This window comes from Marmota monax, unplaced genomic scaffold (assembly GCF_021218885.2).
Source record: "Marmota monax isolate L192 unplaced genomic scaffold, Marmota_monax_Labrador192_F-V1.1 WCK01_AAM20220418_F8-fsc00068, whole genome shotgun sequence".
Taxonomy (NCBI): Eukaryota; Metazoa; Chordata; class Mammalia; order Rodentia; family Sciuridae; genus Marmota; species Marmota monax.
Window position 1 is genome coordinate 4975574 of NW_026692352.1, and position 15848 is coordinate 4991421.

Here is a 15848-nt window from a genome sequence, read left to right on the forward strand (position 1 = left end):
ATTTGAGACACTACCTCATAGTTGGTAGGAATTAGTCTGTTGAAAGAAATTCTAAAGGACACTGTCAGCACTGATAGGCCCACAAAGACCTGACTTTTGTGGCAAAGTTGGGGTAACTTTAGTAGAAAACATCAACAAAATGGTGCTGTTTCAGAGGGTTAAGGCTCTGTCTAGTAGACCTTACCTCCTAGGAACATGTGATACATATGGATTAAAATGTCCCAAACTGTGGGTATAATACTTACTGTTGGTGGTTATTGCCAGGAATGCATTCAGTATTTCATTACTAAACGTGATACTAAGTGTACATTTTTAGTAGATGCCCTTTACCAGGTTGAGTTTTTTTTTCTAAGCTGAGAGATTTGATCATGAATAGATGTTGAATTGTTGTTTTTTTGTTTGTTTTACAATATCTTTATTTATTTATTTTTATGCGACACTGAGAATCGAACCCAGTGCGTGCCTCACGCATGTGAGGCAAGTGCTCTACCACTGAACTATAACCCCAGCTTGGCTGTTGAATTTTAATAGATAATTTTTTTCTGCATTTATTGAGATGCTTATGGTGTTTCTGCTACTGTGGTGAATTATACTGATTGATTTTTTTAAACTGTTAAACCAATCTTGCATTCTTGGGATAAACTTCACTTGGTTGTGATGTATTATTTTTATATTTTGCTGGGTTGGATTTATTAATATACACTAAGGATTTTTTTCCTCTCTTTTTACGGGAACTGTAGGTCAGTTCTTTTCTGGTAATGTTTTTGCCAAGTTTTAGTGTCAAGGTTGTGCTAACTTTACAAAATTAGTTGAGAAGAGTTTCTTTGTTTTCCAAAGGAATTTGTATAGATATATTTGTTTCTTAAATGTTTGATAAAGTTCATCAGTGAATCTAGGCTTGGATTTTCTTCATAGGAGGTGTTTTGAAATTGTGAATTTGATTTTTTTTAAATAGAGTTATTCAAACTTTCTAGTTTTTCTTGGATCAGTTTTGAGTAAGTTGTAATTTTAAAGGAATTCTAAGTTATTGAGCTTGTTAGTATAAAGTTGTTAATAATACAGCTTTGTTCTTTGAATATCTGTGGAATCTGTAGTTATCACTAAAAAATTCATTTTTACATTTCTTTTTTTTTTTTTTTAAATTATTTTTTAGTTGTAGGTGGACAGAATACCTTTATTTTATTTTCCTGTGGGGCTAAGGATCGAACCCAGTGCCTCACGCATGCTAGGCGAGTGCTCTTCCTCTGAGCCACAACCCCAGTCCCTCATTTTTACATTTCTGATTGGTGAGAAACATTTCTTTTTTTAATCAACCACGTAAAAAGTTTATTAACTTTATTTTTACCCCCCAACTGACAACTTTTCACTTTAATTTTGTTTTCTATCACATTGATTTCTGCTCTTTATTATTTCCTTTTACTTACTTTGAGCTTAGTATATTCTTTTTCTAGCTCAAAATAGAAGAAAGGTTGATATTTAAAAATAAGTAAGACATAAGGTGCTTGATGACAAAGGATGTGTCTTAATTCCTATTCATTTCTAATACATGATGTGCCCTGGATAAATTATTTGTTGATTAAATGAATTTTGGTGGAATATCCAGAGAAGCTAAATAATATCAAGATGAAGTCTAGGTTTTTTTATTATTCATAAGAATCACCTTATGGCCTTATGTCATGTCTTTGTTCCTATTGGTTTTTCCCTTTAAAATATTTCTCTTTTCTGATGAACTTTTACTTAGATTTTAAAGTTTTCAAGTAATAGTCATGCTTTGTATCTTTTTTTTCCATTAAAATTTATTATATTGTATTATATAGCTGGTTATGTCAGCCAGAGCTTCTTGAGAACAGTCTTTCCTTCCTGATCTTTGCATCCTCTGTGTTTAAGCAAAGAGCCTTATATATAGGTAATAGCTGCTTATTTAATTCATGTCAAATGACTAACAGGCCAATGGGGAAAGTAAGAAAGCATTGAGAAAAATTCTTGATAACCTGGTTGCAGTTGCCAGTGGTCTAAAGAGAGCTAGAGAAATTTTTTATTCTGGTCACCTTCTGAAGTGACCTAGCTATGGTTGGTTGACAGTATATCCTTAAAAAGAATCTTTATTGGTATACTTTGATTATTCTTTTCTACCCTCTGGAATTAAGACCATGAGTTATAAAGTGAGATTCATAGGAGCATGTAAATACTTACATTTTTGCTCTATGTAACATGCTTAATTTATTCCTGATGGCAACAGGGGGAAGCGAGTAGATTTATCTGATGATGAAACAAAGGAAACTGAAATCATGAAGAAAAAGAGGCGAAGAATCAAACTTCCTCAGTCTGATAGCAGTGAAGATGAAGGTGGGTATTGCTATTAATTTTTTTATTAAGAGTATCAATTCTTATGATGCTGAAGGAGCTAAAAAGTAATTTATTATGGGTCATAATGAGAGTAGTAATCCTAGCACTGAGAGAATATAGCATCTATTTTTGTTTGAAATCTACTTTAGCCTTTTGACCAAAACCATGACCTTTTGGTAACTCGCCAAAATAACCAACAAAAAGGGAAAGAGGGTAAGTACTACTAGTATACATACTGTCTAATACGTTTTCTTTCTTTCTTTCTTTTTTTTTAAGGGGGTGTATTCCTTTGGCTACCTTATTGTGAATCTTAAGAATTGTAATGTTCTAGGAACCGAGGATATTGGTGTTCCACACCATAGAAATAAAATCATGATAAAAATGTTGTTGAAAGGGAATGTCACTATGGACCCTTCTAGTTTTAGACCATGGGCAATGTTAGATAAGCAAACAGAATAAGAGCAAGACTCTGGCCAGGAAAATTAATATGGTTTTTAAAAGAATGTCAAGTATTCTTAAGAACCAAGATATCATACCACATAATATAGAGGAAAGTATACATAGAGAGGCTAAAGAGAAAGATAGCTGGGATGAATTTATATGCTGGATATGCTACCTTGAAAGTCATGCTTGTAAAACCAGTTGGTGAAAAGCTTAAGCTATCATGATCAGTTCTCCAAGAATTCCTGGCATAAACCATTTTAGGTGCTAGGGGGAAATCCAATCCAAAGGAGTTCAGTATCACTAAAAAGTACATACACAATGCAAATAAACTGATAGTAAAAGGGATTAAAGAATAACGAGGAACTGGGGTTATAGCTCAGTTGGTAGAGTGCTTGCTTTGCGTGCACAAGGCCCTGGATTCAATTCCCAGTGCCAAAAAAAAAAATGCAAAAGAGGAACCTACTATTGCTGTCAAAAGGATAGTAATAGTGAGTTAAGAAACAAATTGTATATGTAGATGACTGTATTGCAAATGAACAGATCTAAAAAATAGCCCTAAGAAGTTGAATCTCTGGGGTAGAAGTACCATTTTGATTCTTACAGATTTAGGGGTAAACCATCAGCCTAATATACATTTAAAAGGTAAACTAAGGGGCTGGGGTTGTGGCTCAGTGGTAGCGCACTTGCCTTGCATGTGTGAGGCATTGGGTTCGATTCTCAGCACTGCATATAAATAAATAAAATAAAGTTTTATCAACGACTAAAAAAATATTTTTTTAAAAAAGGTAAGCTAAGCCTGGAAATGTAACTCCTGTGGTAGAACACTTGCCTAGCATGGTGTGAGGCTCTGGGTTCAATCCTTAGCACCACTGGGAGAAGGAGAAGAGAGAAGAAAACAAAACAAAACAAAACAAAACACTAAATACTCTAGTAGTAGTGAGAGTCAGCTTTAAATCAAGGAATTACTATGGTTGATTGAACATCATTACATAATTCTGAAATGTTCTCCCTAGTTTCTGATCCATAGCCCACAAAAATAATAATACCCATGGGTGATTAGAAATATGGGTGGAGCTATTTAGTTTGGAAAGGAATGTAAAGAAATGTGATAGAGGTGAGCAACCTAAAGTAACAGATGACAGAGAGCCAGAGGCTGTCAAATATTCTCCCCTGGCAAGATACTTTTTGGCCCCTGACTAAATTTATAAACCTCTGCCATTTTATTCTTAAATTTCTTTGTCTCAAAGCCAGTGTTATTTTAAATCTTTACAGCCTCTAACATATTATCATTTTATTTCTGTTGCACTAATTATATGATGTTAGCTATCTTAAGCTACTAGTTAGCAGGGAAGCAGCAAGAATGGAGGAAATGTAAGGACTTTGAAGTTGGACTGTGTTTAAATCTCCCCTGCACCACTTAACTATGTGACTTTAGGCAGATGACTTCACTTCTTTAATTTCTTGTTTCCTCATCTTTAAAATACCTTTCTTAAGGTAAGGCTAGATATTTTAAAAACTTGGGTCCTAGGAAGCTGCGAATGCTTTCCAGGAATTCTAATGACCCATCTCTGCCAGAGGACTCTTAACAAACAAGTGGTTCCATTGCTGGATCCCTGAAATTAGTTTTACCACAGTTCTTATTCTGCCCCAACAAAAGTTGCTTTCCTGGCTTAAGTTCTGTTTTACTACTTCAGTATCTTTCATCTGAAGAGTTGCAGATTTGCTATAAATATATTTAAAATACACGGATGCATCCAACTTCCATTGGTTTATGTCACTAAAAATATATTGAGTTAGAAAGCTCGACTTGATGGTTAAGTACTAAGGCAAACTGACATTGTATTCTATTCCAGCATATGAATGTGGGCAATTTTTTTTTTAATAGTTGTAAATGGACAGAATGCCTTTATTTTTTTGTTTATTTTTATGTGGTGCTGAGGATCAAACCCAGTGCCTCATGCATACTAGGCAAGCATTCTGCCGCTGAGCTACAGCCCCAGCCCTGGGCAAATTTTTTTAAGAAATGTTTTTGAAATCTTAGGTGTTTAAAACACATAGTAGAGATTTGTGGGGTTTTATCAGAAAAAATGATTAGCGTTTGTAAAGTCTAGAAAATTTTAGTGTTTTTTCTACCCTTCCTTAAAATATTTTTTAAAGTTTAAACAAAGTAGTAGATAAACATAATTTCAACTCAGAAGTTTTATAATAGATAGTAATCTCTATCATCTGAATCATGTAATTGATGATTCCTTGTCACTTTTCTCCCATCTGCTCTCCATCTTCCAGGCATGGGTTGAAATTTCTTCTTTATTAAGGACTCTTGATTCTTTCTCTGTTCTCTTCTCTCTTATGAGGGGGGATCACAATATTTCTTTATTATAATATTTCTCTTGGGGACATGTTAAAGGAAGAGTCTGTGCTGAGTCTTCCTTAACCTGGATGTTCCTCATCCTAAATTTAGTTCAGAAAATTATTATTTTTCTTTATTAAAAAACAAACAAAAAAAATATTGCTCTGTGGTGCCAGGGGAATTGTGGCATCCCTGCCTCTTTGGAGCACAGAGTCTGGAGGGTGGTTGTGGGTAAACACACAGCTGCAATGCAGTGTGGTAAGAGGGGTCTAAGCTGGTGCTACTGGGATTAAGTGTTTTCCTTGGATAAGTCAAGTGGTTGCAGAACTGGAAATAGAATAAGTAAATTTATTACTGTGAGTACTCAAAACTCCTTTTCTTTGGCTTCCTTGCTGCTTAAACTTTCCTCTGTCCACTGTAACACATCTGCCATTATGGCCCAGTTCTTAACAGCTATTGCTTTAGCACAATGGGTGCTTGGTTTTGGGGTGTGACACTCCTTTTGCTTGGGCTCCCATCATGTGCTAATTTCCCTGAGCTGGGTTAATAGCTGGACCTCTTTGTCTTTATGTTCTGTCTTTTGTTTCCCAGCACTTATAAAGTTTTGGGGCCCATTTCATACTCAAAGTGTGTAATTTATTGTTTCATTCTGGCCCTTGTTCTGCTTTACCTCTTCAGGTCATTTGGCCTTGAACCCTCTACTGTCATAATTTTTAATGCTGACCTAATCAGTTGGGAGAATTTTAGATCCAAGACTTGTGCTAAGAGTTTGAATGCAGCCAGGAAGTTTAGGGAGCAGGTGAGGCTAAGCAGCTACCCAATCCCCTGACCAGCAGTTTCTTTGTGGTGATTAAGCAATAGGTCAGCTGAGGATTTTCATTTTTCTTCTATTAGGGCCTTGTGCTAGGACCACTGTTTCTGCAAATGTTGAGAAATGATGGGTTCTCTTTGGTGCACTCTTAGGTGATACCACTTCCATAACATCATTTCTATCCTAAAAGTGTTCTTTTCTTCACTCTCGGTATAGCAGAACAAGCCTGGAAATAGTTCCCATACAAAATACTGAGTTTTTATTTCAAAGATGATCTGTCCCCCAAAGTTCATGCTCTTACCATCGGCAGGAAATTTTCAATCTTACAAACACCTCAGAAGATTGCAAATAATCCTCAGATCACAAAGACTGGCATGGAGCATTTGGGGTAATCTGAGGATTATTTACACTTACTTGATCTAAAGAGAAAATGTCTGGTCATGAATCATTAGGTGGCATGGATAGTTGGCTTAGGAAGGCTGTGCAACCAGACTGACTTGGGTTTAAAACTTCTGGTCTCAGTTACAAGCTGTGTGACTTTGCCAAGTGAAGGAATCTCTCTGAACCTCTTTTTACTCAGTTGTAATATGCAAATAGTATCTGTCTTTTAGGGTGGTTGTGAGGGTAAAGTAAAATATATGAAAAATGGAAGGTGATCAGTTCATATTTATAAATCAACTTCATGCCCTGACCAAGTTGTAAAATAAAGCATTTAGCTAAAATGACTTCTAAGGTACTTCTAGCACTAATAATTTTTGATTCTTTGATTTTAGTTGTACAAAATTAATGTATATTTTAAAGATAAGTTCATAACTGCAGAGTGCTTGGTTGGCCTCAATTACTGTTTGCAAAGTCTTCTTTGCTGGACATAGAGATGCCAGTGGAGAAGTTCTACCAGCCTAAGCTTGTAGTTCTCTTAGCTTGTTCCATTATTTCAGCGTTCCGAGACTCTCCTGGGCCTTATGAAGCTAAGTCACCGTCCCCACCTCCTCCTGTATCTCCATCTCCTGATCCCGTATGGAAGTCTGAGCCTGAACCTGAGCCTCCTTCTGTCAAGGTAAACTTCACTGGGAGGCTTCCTTTCCATGTATCCTTGATTGCCCAAGGATCTACAGTTACTATTCTGAGTCATTTCTCTTGCTGTAAAAATCACAAATGCCAGTACATGGTTCTTATTTTGCTCCTCTACAGATTGACCAGAATGGGTATTCCCTCTCTTCTCACAAAATGGAAGGTTTTTTTTGTTACCGGCGATTGAACTCAGGGGCACTTGACCACTGAACCACATCCCCAGCCCTATTTTGTATTTTATTGAGAGACAGGGTCTCACTGAGTTGCTTAGCGCCTCACTAAATGGCCTTGAACTCGGGATCCTCCTGATTCTGCCTCTCAGGCCGCTGGGTTTACAGGCGTGCACCACTGTGCCCAGCTAGAAGGGAGCTTTTATTTTGTTTTATTTTACTTTTGTGGTACTGAGGCTTGAACCCAGGGCTTTGCACATGTTAGACAAGTAACTCCAGCCCTGAGCTATATCCCCAGCCTAGGGAGATTTATTGAAGGTCAGTCGCGGGGAGGTTAGAGATGGATTTGGGGAGCGGTTTTGTTTTCCACAACCTTTAGTACAAGGGCTGCTGTGATGTGCAGCTGCTGTTGGAATTGTGCAAAAAGAAGTCCTGCTATAGTTTAGTGAGATCCTGTCTCAAAAAAAATAAAAATGTCTGGAGAGGTAACTCAGTGGTACAGCATCCTTGGGTTCAATCCCCAGTACCACAAAAAGCAGGGAAAGAAAGAGGTAATGCCTGCATCAGAGCAAAGTGTGAAAGATAGAAGGGAACAAAGGACTCATGAACATTTGTTGCTTTGGTAAAGTTCTTCAAGAAAAGAACTGGATGAGAACAAGTGGGGAAATACAGTTTTGAATTCTCTTCAACTGTGCGTGCCTTTATCAGTGTAGGTAGTGAAGTGTTGAGAATGGGCACTGACAAGGTTTTTTTTCTTTGTGATATTTTCCTTAATTCATTGCGTTAAGACTTATTTAAATCTTGCACTGATTTTGTCTTTAGCTGAAGGGAAGAGGGAATGAAAGAGACCCATGGAGTAAAGAGGAAAGTAATATTAGTAACACCTGTTTCAGTCTAAACTTGGTGGGTGTAATGCCATTGAAATGCCAAGGCTGACCATGGCAAGTGTCTATGGCCTGGGCATTTACTAAGAAATCCCTGGTCTGATTTAAGGACCATTGCTGTGTGCTTCTCTAATATCTGCCCCCATTAAAGCTCTTACACAGTATATTGCAATGGTCTCTCTCCTTGACTCTGTCTTCTACTAACATCCTTATCCAATTTGTCTTTTTAACCATGGTGCCCGTACTGCACCACAAAAACTTATTGGCAGAATGAATACAGTTCTTTCCTCAGCATGCTACTTTCCTTCTCAACGTCACTGAAACATCAAATGTGTACATATAGTATATCTAACTTATCTGTGTGGTAGGGTTGGTCCTCTTTCAACTTTTTAAATCATAATGGAATACTGGGCAGTGGTTGTTATCGATTAAAAAGCTTTCATTGTTTTTCTCTACAGCTTCATTTGTCAACTTAACATTGTATCCTCTGATCTTCCTCTGATCTTCTAGAGTTCAAGTGGAGAAAACAAAAGAAAACGAAAACGTGTACTGAAATCTAAAACATTTTTGGATGAGGAAGGCTGCATAGGTAAGACAAATTTGGGGCTCCAAATCCAGAGAGAAAGTTATTCACCACAGAGATGTACCATAATCCTATGTAGAGCAGTACATCTCAGAATGTGTATATAACTCACCCCCAAGTGGTGCTGATGTTGCTTGTCTATAGCCCACACATTAAGTAGCAAAGTATAGAGATGCTGCAACTATAGTCAAAACACCCAGGTTCTTATTTGGGCCATATATCATAAAAGTAAGTGCTGAGATCTTGTCTAAAGGTCTTGTGATTTCTGGTGGGGAGTTATTTGATCTATAGAATAGAGGGCAGGTACATACTTTGCCTGAATGTGGGTTGTTATGAAGATTCAGGTGAGGTAATTAATTATCTTTAAAGACTCAAGATGGAAATCACAATACAAAGTTAAGATATTGTCGTAGACATCGAGAAACATTTGTTGTTTTAGAATGATTGTTTCTTGAATTTGAACAGTGGGGGAAAAAGCACCTACAGATGATTAGACTCTGAAGAGAGAATCAAGAGTCTTTGGTGTTTGGTCCCGTTTGCTCTTAGAAGAGTATGACTCATCCAGATTGCTTCCTTTGTTTCTCTTTGTAAGCCATGTTAGGTAAAAGCATGTGCTTGTTATGAAGGCCCAGAAGGGAATTAGAATTCAAGTTTTGAGTCATTAGCTGATTCTTCAGAAGCAAAATGCTGCTTCTGCCCTTACCACAGTCAGACCAGACTTCTGTGAGGCATTTAGGATTTAGCACTTGAGGCCCAATGAGATGCTCAGATCCCAATACTGTGCTTTTGTGTCTGGAAAGAGTTTTAGATTTAGGTTTATAAACCTCTTGTTAGTCGGAGCACCCATCATTATTACTTCTCTCTCTTGTGGCACTAGCCACATCTTGGATCTTCTAGAGGGTTTTTTTCCCCCTTTCTTGATTTCCTTTTCTAGTTCAAATTTCTGTCTTAAAAGTTTGATCAGCTTTGAAGAATCAACTTCTAGGCAATGTGGTTATTAAAACTTGTGAAAACATCTGTCGTGTGCCTCATCCCATTAATTACCACTTCTCATTCCTCGTAAAAAGCCCCTGCCCTATTTTAAAATATTTTTTTTAGTTGTAAATGGGCACAGTATCTTTATTTATTTATTTTTTCAAATGTGGTACTGAGGAGCTAACCCAGTGCCTCACACTTGCAAGGCAAATACTCTGCCACTGAGCTACAGCCCCAGTCCAGCCCCTGCCATTTTGATGGTAGCATGTGATTAGGTAATACAATTCCTTACCTGTATGAATTCTTTTTTCATGCCAAATTTCTTTTTTTATTTAATTTTTTAATTTGTTCTAATTAGTTATACATGACAGTAGAATGCATTTTGATACATTATTATATACATTGACACATTATAAATGTAATCCATTTATTGTGTTTATTATTGTGACTTATTGTGTTTTTCATGCCTGATTTCTTTGACAAGTCTATGGATTCTTGACTTTGAGTGGGAGTTTATTTTATTATTTTTTGTTGTTGTTTTGGTTTGGTTTTTTGGTTTCAGTATTCTAATATAGTTCATTTTCAAGACAATGATTTGGCCATTGGTGGTAATAAATGTATGTACAATTGAATTTCTTAGTCTTTTTTCCCCTCCCTCTTTTAGTTCAAAGAGAACAAAAGCACCAGTGCCAGATTTTTCCTCCTCTCCCCCCACCAAAAAAAAATGTTAAAGATATCTTTATGACAATTCATTAGGAATTTGTGGCTAATTACTTATTGCTTTGTGCAAGACACAATACTTAAGTTTTGACCAGATGTAGGATATGGACTTTTTTGCACTCTGTCTTCAGAGAGGACTATTAAGAGCCTTGGATGCAAGAGTGAAAACTGTGGTAACATTGCACTGTTTTGGTAAGGTTTTTAATCCAAACTCAACCTAATGAATTTTGGCTCTGGTTACCAACAAAGGAGTTCTGCTTTCCTCTCTGACATAGGTGGATTTCTAAGAGCCAAGTAGTTAAATGGAAACGATACCTGGTAATAGCCAAAGATATTTGGTTATTTACAAGATATTTGGTAATAACCAAAAACCCAAATATTTTTGTTAATGGAAGCTGAGAAAGATAGCATGTTGTTCAGCTAAAACACTTGGGATTTTTAAGTCCAAATCTCCTTTGTCCTATAGTTTTAAGTGGCTACAACTTTGAACATAGAAACATGCCTTTTAGCTTTTAAGGTGTACTGAGTGTGCTGCTTATGAAATTTTGTCAGTGCTGCCCTGGCTGTTTTTTAACTCCCCTAAGCAATGTATTACACAAAATTGGCAATGAGGCAGCCAGTGGCTTCATTAAGAAGTAGTGAAATAACAAACTAATTGATGCTGAAGTATAATATTTCAGACATGCTGCCATTTGAATACAGAATATAGTTTATGAAGTAGCAATGGCTTATACACCAACTATTAGTAATGGTTTCCTTTTTATAGATGGCTCTTCAGACTTTGCTAATTTAAAATATCGAATAAATCACAGCTCATAATTTTGTCCCGTTAAGCCAGTTACATAATGCTTTTGAAGATGCATGTGAGATGGGGTTGGTGTTCTGGGATCCTGCTTTCTATTAGGTAGTCCATGGAAATTCCCTAAGTATTTTCTCAAAAAGACTGGAAGATTTCTCAAACTTTACTGACTACATGCATTAGTTAAAGATCTTGCTAAAATTGAAATTCTGGTTCAGTAGGCCAGGAGTAGGACCTAAGATTCTTCATTTCTAATAATTCTGATGTCTCTAGTCTGGGGAGCACAATTTGAGTAGCAAAGCCTTCAGAAACACTTGATATTCTATGCATGGTGGTGCACACACCTGTAATCCCAGGAACTCAGGAGGCTGAGGTAGGAAGATGACAAGTTCAAAGCCAGCCTCAGCAATTTAGTGTGACCTTGTCTCAAAATAAAATTTTTTAAAAATGGGGCTGGGGTTGTGGCTCAGCATGTGCAAGGCTCTGGGTTTGATCCTCAGCAACACATAAAAATAAATAAATAAAGGTATTGTGTCCAACTACAACTAAAAAATAGATATATTTAAAAAAAGGTCGGGGGTGAAGAGGGAATATGGCTCAGTGGTAAAGTGCCTCTGGGTTCAATCTCTAGTACCAAAAAATCAAACACACACTTGATATTCTTTAAATATGTATCTGTTTGTGTGTATGTATATACACATATATAAATTTCTTAGCATTTAAGTTGGTAGGAGTCATCAAAGCAAGCTCTAGGCTCTTGAAAGTAAAGAAATATAGGAACTCTTAGGGAGGGGATTGTTAATTATGCAACCCTAATGGAATTAGATGGATAGTGTGAAGGAATGCTATAGTGGTAGTAGTCATTTGACCTTTAGCACAGTCTATTGTGCAGGAAAAAAGTAGCACTAAAGAGTACTTGCCAAAGACTGTTAGGCTTATCTATATATCCTGAGGAACTGTGTTATCCCCATTTTAACAGGGATGGGGAGGACAATGACAAAATAACATCCCCAGACCTGCAGCATCAGAGTCATCTGGGAACATGTTAAAAAAGCAAGTTCTCAGTTCCTGTCCCATACCCATTAAATCTGAAACTTTGGAGATAGAATCCAGTAATGTGGTGTTTTGTTTTGTTTTGTTTTTTTAAGATATTGATGGACCTTTATTTATTCATTTATTTTTATGTAGTGCTGAGAATCAAACCCAGTGCCTCACACATGCTAGGCAAGTACTCTACCACGGAGCCATACCCCTAGCCCTCAGTATTGTGTTTTAACAAGCACACCAGATGATTCTAATGTTAAAGTTTGAGAGAATATAAGTAACAGACTAGGTATTAGAAAACAGATATATTAGATTCCAAAGACTAGGCCTTTTAGAACAAGTTACCTAATATATTAGAAATAATTATTAGTAATTTAAGAGTTCAAAACTGTTATGTTCTTTAATGGGGAAAATACCTTACACTTTGATACTTTGAGCATTTATTGTACATATTAAGATACTCTTTTCATCTGAGAAAAGATGTTTTCCACCACCTGCTGCAACCAGAAAGGCTGAGAAAGAATTTAGATGGCATTGATGCTACAGTCTCTAAAGTTGCAGAAAGGTGGCATTGTACTTTGACTTGTGGTTGGTGTATGTAATACAGTAGTAGTGAAGAGATCCTCATCAGTTCTGTGACATCATGGTTAGAAACCACTGTTTCTGCCTGAGCCCTTTAGGATTTGCTTACAGTGAATGACTACTCACTGGTGTAGTTCTTTTCCAAATTTCCCTGGAGAAGGATTTGCAGAATTTTAGTGGCAGAACAGACAACTTATGCCTTCAGCTGATTGGAAGGAAGAAAACTAGTAACTTTGCTTCTCATTTTGTTATTGCCCTTTCTTTAAACTACTAAGTATTTCATCTGCTAGGATTTGCTTGGGACAGTTATCTTAATGATGTAGACTTGTATTTAATCTTGGGTTATTTTGTAGTCACACAAAACTAAGAACTGAACTGTTGAGTAATTAATGTCCAGTTCTCTGTGCTTAAGATGTACAGAGTGTGAATGACATCAGGATGGAACTAGCCAGGAGGGTCCATGACAGTGAGCCTGACCAGACAGAGTGGGGGCTTCAGTGGGCCAGAAATTTTAACACCAGGAAAACCGGCAATGGGAATAGGCAAGCTCTGTGAATAACAGAGATAGAACCAGTTAAAGCATGGTATTATAAGTAGGTGTCTATGAGACTGATGACTCAAATGTAGAGCTCTAGAAGTTAGCTAGCCTAGAATGGGACCCAATTAATGATAAAGGCCCATTTAATGGCATGAGGAAGGAGGGATGAATGTTAATTCTTAGCCTTGCTAGGGGGATATGTAAGCTCAGAAGCCCACGTACTTTCTACCTGAAGCTAGATATGGTCTCCCAATAGGAGAAAGGTTCAGTTTCAGGGATGGGGTGGGGTGGGAAGCAGACATATCATTCTCTTGGTAAATTACTCCATTTACCCATGTCCCCATTTTTTCCCTTATTCCAGTAACTGAAAAAGTTTACGAGAGTGAATCTTGCACAGATAGTGAAGAAGAGCTTAAGACGAAGACATCCTGTGTCCAAAGACCTCCTGCCATGACTGTGAAAAAAGAGCCAAAAGAGGAACGAAAGGGCCCCAAAAAAGGGACTGCTGCTCTGGGCAAAGCCAACCGACAAGTGTCCATTACTGGCTTCTTCCAGAGGAAATAACTGCTATTTCTGGCAGGTCAAAGACTTGGAGTGGTCAAGGGAGAAGACCAAGAAATATAAACGCTCTCACTTACTATGTAAGTTCATCTAGCTCCTCACCTCACCAGTATCAAAAGACTGTGCTTCTAACCTGTGAGGTTTATATTATTTCTGGTTTTTTAACCAAAAGAGTCATCTGGAAGCAGGAGGCAAAAGGATATTTAAAAAGCTGTTACCTTCTAATGACATTTTTAAAGCACAATCTTTGACCTGTCTAGGACAATTCACTTCAAAATTAATTTGACAGGTTTCATAATTACCCACTGTGCCCCACTCACCCTGTACCCTGTTCAGGAAGTGTTCCTTCTTGTTCCTCTGTGTTCCGTGAACTTGTGTGGATGTTTTTATCCCTGAATTCTACTGGATGTGTTTACTACTTCCTGTGTTCTCCTCTCCCCACTACCACATTTCTGTCCCCTCGCCTCATAAAGCTGTTTTCTGTAAATCTTAAATCTTGGTTGGACTAAAAGCTGAAACAAAAATCATCTTGTAATCTCCTTCCTCCATTATATGGTACACTGACACCTGGCTACAGACCCAGGACATTGCTTGCATTCTGCTTCTTTCACAAAAGCTCTCTAGACCTTCCCTGGCAATTAGTGGTTAGGGAAAAGCCTCAGGCAGGGCACAAATAGAAATTTAATGATGTATCCAACTCCACCAGAAATTACTTAGAGTCAGCATGGATGATATTAGAGGAGTTGTCATGTTGCTAACACGGGGTATGCTGAATACTGTGCTCTTTGTGGTTTCTTGCTCCCCCACCTTCCCACTTTCATTACCTAGAGAGGAGAACCCATACAGTGAGATGAAGATACAAAAGAGAAATACTTCTACATGTAGTGTACAACACGTACATAGAATTTGTCCCTCTCAAGGAAATGGGATGTTCAGAAATGGCAGTTTGCCAGGAAGTTAAAGAATTTAAGACACACATACACAGATGTTGTTCCTCTTTCTTTTTAACTCTCCTAATTGCCTAATAGTAGAGGCTCCTTAAGAAGAAATGGAAAAGCTGAATGGTAGGTCTAAACGATAAATGAAACATTTTCTTTTGTACTTATGGAAAATCATCTACTCCAATATAGTAACTTTCAAGCAGTTTCCACTGTGGCTAGGCTGGCAGTAAGATAGTGGACTGAGGTGGTGTGGCAGTGATCTTGCACAGTGAGCTCTGGGGAAGGGAAACCAGGCTCAACTTCTGATGTGACTCACCCATAGCAGACAAGGGATGGCTGACCTGTTCCTTCCGCCTCAGCCTGGTGTATATCATAAGTGATGCAATCAGCTGTCTATTGTTGAAGGTTAGGATTGTGACTGACCTTGGGTTAACATGAGCTTCTTTAGCACCCAAGCATGGACTTGATTAAGGCCAGAGGTCTGGGAGATGAGTGCTGGCAGTATGTCTAGGACTTGAGAATGCAGAGGCTTTGTATAGCAAGCTGAATCCAAGGCTGACTTGCTCCCAAACCCTTTCTTTTTAAAATGAAAAGGATGGAAAGCCTGGAATTAAAGCTTGACAGACAACTTCTGGAGAAAAATGCCTTATAACAGTTATTTTTGTCATTGCCTCTAGTCATTTTTTTAAAATAGGAATGGAAAATTAAAAAGCAAAAATCTAGTCTTTTTTTCTTTTAATTACTATGCTGGGATCTCTAATAAAACTGAATTTGAATTGGAAAAATCTGTTGCTAGTTGGAGTTTCATCTTTCAAGGGATAATGCAAGTCCTGTGATTTCTATGTCCATCATGCTGCCTAAACTCAGAGCTGTCTATGAGGCTAAGTTAGTATTGAGTGGTGGCTTTTTTTTCCTCTCCTTTACTTTTTATACAAAATACTCTACCATGTTATCCACATGAGTTAAATAAATTTGAGAAGTTGTTTTAAAACAGTGCTTCAAACCTAATATCTGATGAGTCTGTTATTT

General features: G+C 37.4%; 1 protein-coding gene across 4 annotated transcripts in view; it reads left to right on the plus strand.

Moving 5' to 3' along the window:
* Pold3 (DNA polymerase delta 3, accessory subunit) overlaps positions 1 to 14405 on the plus strand; it is a 40298-nt gene extending 25893 nt beyond the window's left edge. For 2 of the 4 annotated variants that reach the window (XM_046441963.2, XM_046441964.2), the window contains exons 9-12: positions 2240 to 2346; positions 6890 to 7008; positions 8587 to 8665; positions 13679 to 14405. In XM_046441963.2, coding sequence (XP_046297919.1) covers positions 2240 to 2346; positions 6890 to 7008; positions 8587 to 8665; positions 13679 to 13881 — 508 coding nt within the window. In that variant the 3' untranslated portion in view covers positions 13882 to 14405. The other 2 variants (XM_046441967.2, XM_046441965.2) reach the window with 2 other exon arrangements.
* The last annotated feature ends 1443 nt before the right edge of the window (positions 14406 to 15848 follow it).